General features: G+C 41.6%; 1 protein-coding gene across 2 annotated transcripts in view; it reads left to right on the top strand.

The window, feature by feature from the left end:
* The first annotated feature begins 855 nt into the window (after positions 1-855).
* LOC124063080 (rho guanine nucleotide exchange factor 10-like protein) overlaps positions 856-11,599 on the top strand; it is an 81,029-nt gene continuing 70,285 nt past the window's right edge. Inside the window, exons 1-3 of one of the 2 annotated variants that reach the window (XM_046396378.1) lie at positions 856-1,615; positions 3,022-3,139; positions 3,471-3,579. In XM_046396378.1, the coding sequence (XP_046252334.1) occupies positions 1,611-1,615; positions 3,022-3,139; positions 3,471-3,579 (232 nt within the window). In that variant the 5' untranslated portion in view covers positions 856-1,610. The remainder of the gene's footprint in view (positions 1,616-3,021; positions 3,140-3,470; positions 3,580-11,599) is intronic. The other variant, XM_046396379.1, reaches the window with a different exon arrangement.

The raw sequence follows: 11,599 nt of genomic DNA, 5'->3' as shown, positions 1-11,599 counted from the left end.
AAACCCGGCCGATTCGGGTCCCTGGCCGATTGTTCAGTGCATCTCAAACCATTTCTCTTAAAATGTCTTTCTTCGTTTCTTCCTCCTTGCATGCTGTTTTTGCATCTCTTCATGCATAGTCAGTGGGCATAGTCATATACACTGAGGCACAAAGAAAAGATGCAATTGAGGGTAACATGGTTGTACTGTAGTTGAAGTGAATTTATGAAAATTAAGACTTCATGACAGCAGTTAGCACTGTAGAGGCTGGTTGATAGCCACCTTGCACAAACTGTGTAATAAAGAACTGAATAATAGTAATAAAATAAAATATTAATAACTGGAGAGCATATTGTTTTTTGAGGTCATAATTCCATCCATCCATCACTTATTCATCAGGGTCTTGGAGGGGGGGCTATCCTAGCTGACTACGGGCAAGGGATGGTGTACATCCAGGACTTGTTGCCAGTCAATCGCAGGGCTGACATGCAAAGACAGACAACCACACACACACACACACACACACACACACACACACACACACACACACTCTCACAGGGGCAATGTAGAGTAGCCAATTAACCTAATGTGCATGTTTTTGGGATAGTGGGAGAAAGCCAGAGTACCCAGAGAAAACCCACACTGGCGCAGGCAGAACATGCAAACACAGAAGGGCCCAGACCAGGATTCAAACCCTCTTGCTGTGAGGCGACAGTGCTAACCACTGCAATGCACATGAGATTTTAGGCAGCAGAAGAAGCTGCTAACACAACAATGACACAACATTATCTGGCTCTTTAGCTGCTAAATCTTTCACTATGTTCACTAGCTCGTCTCTACTCTGTTTTCTGCTGAGCAGTTGGTGTATGTGCTTTAAGAGCTTCCTCCTTGGCAACAGCTGGTGCACTGGTGAAAACCAGGGTGTTGAGGGGACTAAAGGAAACCAAAACAGTAAAACTGTGATCCCCACAAATCAAAAAATGAACTGAAAGACAGAAAACCGCGATGGAGGAACTGAGAGAAACTGCAAAGTTTGTGATGATTCTCTGTGAGCTTGTCCCTATAAGCTACACCCTCCCATAGTCAATCAACTCAATGTTGATATCAAAATATTCGTGAGTGCAGTTTTTAGATCAGGCCAGGTTTCTAGCTTGATGGAGGAGGGCTCCGGGCTTTTCTTTAGTATTTACACTGTTGAATTAATTGAAAGTTGCTAGAAAAAATCCATAAATCTGTGTGTACTGACTGCAAAAAGGTCATATTAGCCCAACCCAAACATCACCTTAGTGGGAATTAATTAATTAGCTAGATTATAGTTCATGGCCTACAGTATGAATGAAACCTGGTTTGATGAGAAGAGGAAATGAATTATTTCTGGCAGGCCCTCACTTTGTCAGCACTTCTGTCTTCTGCTTCTGTAACCATGTGTTACTCCTGCTGTTGGATTTTCCCCACTCAGCTCATGTGTTAATGTTTAGAAGACTCAAGTAAGCTTTCGGTGTGGAGATGTTTCGTTGTTAATCGAAAGTAATAATTAGTTTATCAGCTGCTTTGAATGTAGAGGATGGATAAGCTAGATGTTTTTAATGAGGGTTTTGAAGTAGGACTGATTTGGCAGAATTCACTTATTTATGAGGTAAGTGTCTTCTGAGGTTATAATCATATTAAATAACAGCTAACAAGAGGTAGGTCATTAAATTGTATTACTCTTCAGACACAGATGGAATCTGATATCTGAAGTCTAACCTTTTTTGACTTTTTTTTAAAATTAAAATTCTAAATTACGTTTTGTGAACTACGAAAATGGATTTATAGGACTTGGTAATCTATGTGTGGTGTGTAAATAGCAAATTCAAGCAGGTTCTTCTAGACCAGGGTAGAATTTAAAATTCATGAGAAGGCATGTTGCAGATTCTGGTTTTTGTTTGTTTTCATTGTATTGGTAGTGTTTGCGTGTTAGTATTTTCTGATTGGTTTTTAACATGTTCTGTCATGTCTTAAAAGAATTAAGTTTATTTGAGTGGTTGGTTTCTGGCAGTTGGCAAAACTGACCGGCTCACATGCAGCATAGATTGATCCTGTGGAGGTTCAATGCTGGGCAACAGTTTCTTAATTAAGGCATAACCATACTTAGAAGTATGGCCTCAGCATTGTAATGTGTAAAACCGCGAGAGTGCCCTATTCCTTTATTCTGCCTGAGCTCAGACAGTCCATTCTTGTTCTGCAGATATCTTAACCTACAATAGGTAGTCTGGTAAAAGCAGTTGGTTGTTATAAAGATATTAACACAGTGCATAATGTCTGTTGTCAGCTCTCTCTGTAGAGTTTACAGTCCTTCTTATTCACACTTTTCCTCCTTTTTCTTGCCTTTGTTTGTAAATGTCCAATATATTCACTTTTTTATATAACTGACATCTTATGTACTTGTGGTGTTCTTATTTATCTTGTCTTTATTGCTTGTTCTTGTTTTTAGCAAAATGCACCTTCAGCAGTGTCTCTTTTCAGTTTCATTGTATTTGCATTGACAATAAAAACTATCTTATCTTATCTTAGGTTGCAGCATAAAAAAGCTAAACAATCTCTTTTTAGTGATTGTGTTGGATAATAGTCTTGTTGGATTTTGTCCTGTATGTTATTCTCAGTCATTAATGATGCTTCTTTCTAAAACATAACACAACTAAAAATCTGTATGTGTACATTACTTGTAAAATTTGAAACAGTCAACAGCATCTGAAAATGTGTCAAAAATCAGTAATAACATCTTCAGTTACATTACACGATAATAATTAAATCATGTTCAGTCATCAAAAATATTGCCACTCTTGTTATTTGACCTCAGACAGATTTTTGTATATTCAGTAATTGATTTGCCAACAAATCTTGTGTGAAAGGTTTAGGTATCTGCACACATTTTGATATTTAACTTGTCCAAGCAAGTCCTGGTCTCCGTGTATGATGTTGATTTAGTTGATCTTTCTTGTTGAGTTTAACTTGTCTTAATCCTAAACACTGATTTTCTTCTGTGTGGTTTGTGTTGGACAGCCAGCTGCCTGCACATGCGCTGAGACAGAAGGAACACTGTACTGTCACCAGGAGGGAACTGGCAGTGCATTTCAGTTCCCCTCATACTGCCAACATAAGACAGAGCTGTGACACTAAGGTAGACAACTCTGACTGAAGCTTATCACTCCCAGTGTTTCTCTCTTGTTGCCCTCCTTTTTTCGTGGATATAGCTCAGTCTTTTAGGAAGGAAGGTTTTGTTCTCCTGACCATTTAGAGGCGTTAGATCTGATTAACTTAAATGATCTTAGTGGAGAACCTTGGAATGACAAACAGAATAACTAGATACAAATGAGTTCTCACTTTACTTTTGAAAAAAAAAAGATCAAATAGAATAAAATAACAAATTTTATTTGTTGCAAATTAGTGGTTGTGTTTTTGGATTTTATTATCTGTAAGTTATACATAAATACATACATTGTGTTTTCCAGGTGCAGCAGTTGATGAAAGCAACGAGGAATGGTACCAAAGACAGTTTAGAGAAAACGAAGTTAGCCATGTTTCGCAAAGTGTCATTCCTGCAAAGAAAAGACTCCACAGGTACAAAACAGGATCTCAGATTAACAAGGGCACAAAATGCATCCAATTTGTGGAAAAATTATTTCTTCCTAGGCATAGATTTCAGAATGTGCATACATTTAGAAGCAGTCCTGACTAGGCAGATGAACAAACTGCTTGTGACAGACAGGTATAACCATGGGTAAAATGAATTAACAGACACAAAACTGCCTTCTGTCCATCACTGACTGTGGCTTTGATGTTGTGGGTTGCAGCGAGACCTGGCTTAATGAGACCGCTCACTTGGATACCTTAGGTATTGATGGCTACACTAAATAAGAGTGGTGGTGGTGTATGTTTATACATAAATTCAAACTTTACTACTGTAATCCATGAAGATCTGGTTATTGCTGATGGTCTCCCTATTCATACAGTTAACTTTAAATAATGCAGAAACTCTTATAATTGGAGTAATTTATCGTCACCCTGGTTCTGACCTTAATACTTTCCTGCTGAAATTTCATGAACTTCTTTATCATATCAATGACAGTAAAAAGGAGTGCATTATTCTAGGAGACTTTAACATTGACATTGCTAAGGATAACACTTCTAAACACGATTTCCTAAATATGATTTATTCCTCCTCTTTCTTCCCTACTATTGATACACTATTGACAACATCATCACTAATATCCACAGTCTTCAACGTCTGATGTGGTGATCTCTGATATTACTGACCACTTTCCTTTAATATTATCTCTTGACTTCCTAAATAAATATTCACCATCTTCCCACAAATCTAAATTCAAAACACATAATAAAAGATCAATACATAATTTGCATGAACATCTGAAGCCCAATAATTTGTGCTCTGTCTATTCTCGCAATGATACTGATATGGCTTACAAAACCTTAATTACTTCTATAACTAATTTCACCCTGCGTGCTATACCGGGGAAGACGGCGGCATCCCGTACTAAAGATTGTAATCCCTGGTTAACAAAGGGTATTTTAAAGTTAATCAACCAAAAAAATAAACTTTACAAACGCTATTTAAAAAATCCTAACAATAGAAACAAGGAAAAGTATTCCCTTTTCAGGAACAAACTCACACACTTAATATGGAAAAGTAAAAGATATCACTACACTGAACGGTTTTCAATTAACTCAGGGTGACTCCAAGAAAACATGGCAGATACTAAATGAAGTTCTTGCAAGAGAGCACAAAGGTACAGTGCTTCCTGACACTGACAGAAAAGACAGTAATGATTTGCTAAAATTAACAAACTGCTTTAATGACCACTTTGTTTCACTTGGTGAGAATCTTGCTAGCAAAATTCCTCAATTACAAGGTACTTCTTATAGTCGATACCTACTTGGAAGTTATCCTAGCTCATTTTTCCTGAGGCCTGCTGATGGAGATGAGGTCTACAAAATCAATATGAATATGAAAAGTTCACATACAGCTGGTGCTGGTGGAATCTGCAGCACAATCCTAAAGGCCATTGTGAATGTTATCCTGGAAACATTTGTTTACTGTATAAACCTATCCTTAATCACTGGGAGGTACCAAAAATGACTAAATTTACAGGCCAATTTCCATACTGCATAGCCTGTCCAAGGTACTGGAAAGGATAGTGTACTATAGACTTAATGGCTTAAACAAATTCAAGATTCTTACCTTCTCCCAGTAAGACTTCAGGAAACACAGTACTACTTGAATGGCGGCTCTTGATTTAATTGAAAAAAATCAGTGATGCCATTGACAATGGTGAACATGCTTTTTCTTCAGGCTTTAAGGATAAGTACAGCTGAGTGTCATCAGCATAACAAGGAAAATTTATGCCATGTTTCTGAATAATATTTCCTAGAGGGAGCATGTATAAGGTGAACAGGATGGGCCCAAGCAATGAACCTTGTGGAACACCGAGGCTAACCCTTATATATGAAGAGGAAACATCATTAACATGAACAAAGTGAAATCTATCTGTTAAATATGATTTGAACCAGCATAGCGCAGTCCCTGTGATCCTAGTCTCATGTTCTAATCTGTGTAATAAAATGTTGTGATCTACAGTGTCAAAAGCAGCACTGAGATCCAGTAGAACGAGTATGGAGACAAGCCCGCGGTCTGATGCCATGAGGAGGTCATTTGTAACTTTAACCAGTGCTGTTTCTGTGCTGTGATGGGCTCTGAAACCAGACTGAAACATTTCAAACAGACTCTTCCTGTGTAGGTGATCAATTAACTGATTTGCAAGCACTATTTCAAGTATTTTAGATAAAAATGGGAGGTTGAATATCGGCCTATAGTTTGCTAAGATGTCTGGGTCAAGTGAAGGTTTTTTAAGCAAAGGTCTGATAGACATGTAGCTGGGTTAGATTTGTTAATGCTGGAGGTCAGCTCGGGGAGGTCTATGGGCAGGAAACTGTTCAGAGATGGAGTAGGATTAAAAGAGGTTTCTATAGATGGGACTATATCGGCTATTCTGGGGAGATCTTTATTGATTTTTTTTTCTAATGTTATTGATTTTATTGATGAAGAAACTCATGAAGTCTTCACTACGAGCTACACTAAGAGCTGCAGGAATACAAGGCTCAACAGAGCTGTGACTCTTTGTCAGCCTGGCTACAGTGTTAAAGAGAAAACGTGGGTTGTTTTTGTTTTGCTCTGTTAATGTTGAATAATAAGCAGTTCTGGCTTTGCGAAGAGCCTTTTTCTATGCCAATAGACTTTCCAGGCCCTCTGGGATTGAACTGGGATTGATTTGGAGGAGTACCACTTCCTCTCCATCTTGATGTTTGTTTAAGTGTTCGTATATTGAATTATACCAAGGAGCTAGCCTCCTATGATTTCTAACCTTTTTTTCAGTGGAGCAACCATATCTAAAATTGTGTGCAATGTGGCTGCAGTGTTGTTGACAGAAGAATCAATTTCTCCAAGAGTGACATTTAAATCAGTATGCTCTGTTGTACTGGTACATGGTGCTGAGGGGAGCTGTGATGGGATTGCATCCCTAAATCTGTCTACGCTATCTTCAGAGAGGCATCTGGTATAGTAGACCTTATTGTTGTGTGCTGTAAAGTCTGTTAGAGTTAGTTCAAAAGTTAAAAGTGAATGGTCTGAAAGGAGAGGGTTTTGAGGGACAGCTAACAGGTTCTTAGTTTCTAGGCCGTAGGTGAGAACCAGATTGAGTGTGTGATTATGGCAATGTGTTGGTTCATTCACTATCTGAAGGAAACCTATTGAATCTAAGAGTGAACTAAAGGCTGTCTTAAGACTGTCAGAGTCAACATCCATATGAATGTTAAAGTCACCTACTATAATGACTTTATCTGTACTGAGCACTAAACTAGATAAGAAGTCAGAAATCTCAGACAGGAACTCTGAGTAAGCAGCAGCAGGTGGGCGATACACAACAACTAATAAAACTGGCTTTTCTGACTTCCAGTTTTGGTGAGACAGGCTCAGAGTGAGACTCTCAAATTAACTATAGATAGATTTAGGTTTGGGGTTAATCTGAAGACTGGAGTGGTAGATTGCTGCCACTCCTCCTCCTCGGCCTGTGCCTCAAGGAAAATGATAGTTAATATAACCAGACGGAGTTGATTCATTTAAGCTAACATACTCTTCATCGAGGCCGGCTCTACACAGGGGCAAATCAAAATTTTAGAAGTTGAAAAAAAAACACATTTTAATACACTCACAAAATTAATATATTACAAGTTGACAAAATTATCTGCAGTAGCGGAAAAATCAGCCGAAAAAGGGACACGATACAGTATCAGATTCCTCTCATCTCTCTGCAACTGGCTGCTCAGCTAGCTAACCCAATTCAATGAAAAAAAACACTGTTACTATAAGCACAGGGGAAAAACAGTGCTGGAGCATGATGTGTATGCATGATGCCCCCTTCACATTTCTGCCTGCCCCCTCATATATGCCTGCCTAGAACCGCCCCTGCTCTTCATCCCGTAACCAATAATTAGATCACTGACTAGGAGGGATTTAGGGTGGAGAGATCGTATATTTAATAATCCACAACTGATTGTCCTATTTTTTGGCTCTAAATATTTGCAAGTGTATTTTTATGAGGTTACTATGATTAACACTTCTTAGATAGATAGATAGATAGATAAATATACTTTATTGATCCCAGGCTGGGAAATTGCAGTGCAGCAGCAGCAATACACACAACAGGCTAAACAAAATGTTAAAAATAGCAAAATAAAAAGTGGCATATATAAAATATATATACACAAGGCAATATAAAAAAGTATATATACAGCAACAGTGTAATGTAGTGCAAAACAAAGTAGAGGGAGAATGTAAGGTGCCAGTAGAATGGAAGGTGAGTGAGTAAAACATAAGTGCCTAGTGACTGTATGTTACGACCAGAGTTTAGCTGTTATTGTACAGTGTGAAGGCATGTGGCAGGAAAGATTTCCTGTATCGGGCCCTTCGACAGCGGAGCTGTAGCAGCCTGTGGGAGGAGGTGCTCCGCTGTCTGTCTACTGTGTGATGGAGAAGGTGCTGTTCATTGTCCATGATGGATAACAGTTTATTCAGCGTCCTCCTCTCCACCACGGTCTCAAAAGACTCCAGCCTGAGACCGAGTACAGAGCCAGCCTTCTTGATGATTTTATCAAGTCTGTTAGTGTCGCTGGTTCTGATGCTGCTGCCCCAAAATACAACAGCAAAGAAACTGGCGCTGGCAACAACAGACTGGTAGAAGATCTCCAACATCTTGCTGCACACGTTGAAGGATCTCAGCTTCCTCAGGAAATAGAGTCTGCTCATCCCCTTCTTGTACACAGCCTCAGCTTAGAAGTCCAGTCCAGTCTATTACCGATCACTACTCCCAGGTATCTGTAGTCCTCCATCTCCTCCACCACCTCCCCCCGATCCGTAGTGGCTGTGAAGGCGTCCTCTTCCTCCTGAAATCAATCACCATCTCTTTGGTCTTGGTGACATTCAGTCCCAGATGATTCTGTGCAGACCACTGTACAAAGTTGTCCACCAGTGTCCTGTACTCTCCCTCCTCTCCCTCTCTGATACACCAGACAACAGCTGAGTCATCAGAAAACTTCTGCAGGTGACATGACTCAGAGTTGTACTGAAAGTCAGTGGTGTATCAGGTGAAGAGGAAGGGAGAAAGCACAGTTTCCTGTGGAGCTCCTACATCACTGACCACCACATCAGACAGGACGTTGCCCAGACAGACAAACTGTGGTCTTCCTGTCAAGTAGTCAGTAATCCAGGAGATCCTTGCGTCGTCAACACCCATCACCCGCAGCTTCTCACCCAGCAGCAGAGGTTGAATGGTGTTGAAAGCAGTGGAGAAATCAAAGAGTGTGATCCTCACAGTGCCTCCTCTACCATCCAGATGCAAATGGGCTCATTGCAGCAGGTAGATGACCGCATCGTCAACTCCTAAATGGAGCTGGTAGGCAAATTGCAAGGTGTCCAGAAACATCCTCACCTGTGGCCTCAGCTGGGCTAAGACCAGTCTCTCCAGGACCTTCATCACATGAGATGTGAAGGCGACTGGTCTGTAGTCTGCCGGATCAGATGGCCTCGACCTCTTGGGGACTGGAACCAGGCAGGACATCTTCCACAGTGTCGGGACTTTCCCCTGACTCAGACTCAGGTGACATAGATGTCCCAGTACAGGAGACAGCTGGCTGGTACAGGTCTTCAGCATCCTAGGTGTGATGCCAGACCTGAAAGCCTTCTTCTTCTTGTTCAGAAGTGCCTTCAGGTCACTGGTGATCCAGGGCTTGTTGTTGGAGTAGCAGTGCACGGTCCGGGCTGGCATGGTGGTGTCCTCACAGAATTTGATGTACTGGGTGATGCAGTCAGTCATCATATGTCCTCCCCATGCGGCTCACAGAGTACATCCCAGTCTGTTGACTCGAAGCAGTCCTGCAGTGCCTCAGCAGCCTGTTGTGTCCACCTCTTCGCTGTCCTGGTGTGCACGGGCTGCCTCTTCACAAGAGGGACATACTTGGGAGTCATCAACCATGACCAAGTTGTGGTCTGACCTGCCGAGGAGGGGGGGCTGTGACATCATATGCATCCATGGCATTAACATACAGGAGATCCAGTGTCTTATTGTCTCTGGTGGGGCAGTCGACATACTGGTGAAAGTTATTTAAAGTTTTGTACAATGAAGCATGATTAAAGTCTCCTGTAATAACCATGAATGCATCCAGGTGTTCAGTCTGTTGTTTGGCTGCGGTGGAGCTGACGACTTCACAGGCCACCGCTGCATCAGCTGACGGGGGGGATGTAAACAGCGATAACAATGGTGGACGTGAACTCTCTCTCACTAGTGATGCCAGTTCGTCCGTCTTATTCCCCAAAGACCTCACGTTTCCCATTATGATCGCTGGGACCGCTGGTTTATGTCTTCTCCTCCTCTCCCTCCGTTTGACTGTGGACCTGCAACCCCGGCGTCTCCTCCGTAACCCCTGTGGGACCACAGGTCTGTCTCCGGCAGCGGCACGGGCTTACACAGCACAATCAGCTGTTTGCACGTGTAAACAATGCCCCTACCGCTATTGGCAACGTTCTCTGTTACAAAGAGTAGTAAAAGTAACAGAAAAACACGGAGAAGAGTAATAAAACTTAACCCAGCCATCGCCACAACTTTTCTGAATGGTTGTGAATAATCAGAGAAAACAACCGAGCAGGAATAAACCAATGTATAAAGACTAAAAAACACAACGAGAGCTGCGGCTGCGGGCTGCCATCTGGGACAGCGCCATCTTAGGAATCTTAAATTTTGTGCTGGTTGGACTATGGGAGGACGAGACACTGACACTATTTCTATGGGATTGTTAAACTTAGTATTACTGTGTGCATTTATATTTTTATTTATTCTACTTTTAACGGAGGGCGGCAGTCCTACAGAAGCAACAGAGAAGTGTGTAAGACAGCGACTCTGCTTCCTGGCCTCGATCCTGGGTTGTCAGGGGGTTGGTTGTATAATAAACTTGGCCATATTGGTAGAAATAAGAGCCGCATGAATGCCATCTCTGCTAATATGGCCCCCAGGATGCATTTGACTATGGTCGCCGGTGTCATATCGCAAAACAGAATCGCCAATAACCAGGGTCGGTTTCTCAGCAGGTGTGTCGCTGAGTGGGGAAAAGCGGTTAGACATATGAAGCGGTTGGTGGTGAACCACGGGCCTTTGTTTTGGACTACGCTTCTTTCAAACAGCCACCCAACCTCCCTGACATCAGCTAAAGTCGGCCGGTCTCGGCACAGACTAGCTGTCGGGACTAATGGACTGTGATCTGCAGTACGGAGCCGGGCCTCTAACTCAGTTAGCCTCGCCTCCAAAGCTGTGAATAAGCTGCACTTTCTACACATCTCACTCTCGGTAAAAAGAGGCAGAGGAATAGCTAAACATTTCACACACCTTACAGAAGACGGGAGAGGCAGAGGAAAAGCGAGTGGAAGAAGCCATGCTAGCACTAAGCTAAGCTTGACAGACAGACAGACAGAGCGGGGATCAGCAAAGGAGAGAACCGAGATGATCATGCGGTTAATAAACTCTTCCCAAAGTGCTTGTGTGCTTATTTGTAAAAACAATAAAAGCTAACACAAAGTATATTGATTGAAGTATATCAATACCACCGAGCACCAAACGCTGGCAAGTGAATTAGTAGAGCAGAAACAGGAAGTGGCGTAATACGTTACCAAACGCTGGAAGCTGGAACTCTTTACAAAAGAAAATCATTTGCACAATTACATAGTCTGCTTTCACTGCTCCGTCTGGCCCCATTTTCCACTCCTTTGACCTCTTGAGGCTTCCAGATTTCAGCATCTATCACAACCAATTATCAACCAAGTCAATAAATGCTTATGTGAGCTCATCCAAACTCCCGTCCCCCACACACTCACAACGCCAGAAAAAAAAAAAAAAAAAAAAAAAAAAACCATATTAGGGAAAAGGTGTAAACTTAAATGTACCAGTGTGAGTGTTGTTTGTGTGGCAGCGTGATGGCATGTATGCTGGGATCGTGTCAGTAGATCATAGTTGCCAGACAA

Source organism: Scatophagus argus, chromosome 8 (genome assembly GCF_020382885.2).
Source record: "Scatophagus argus isolate fScaArg1 chromosome 8, fScaArg1.pri, whole genome shotgun sequence".
Lineage (NCBI taxonomy): Eukaryota > Metazoa > Chordata > Actinopteri > Scatophagidae > Scatophagus > Scatophagus argus.
This window is presented reverse-complemented; position numbering and strand designations above follow the sequence as displayed.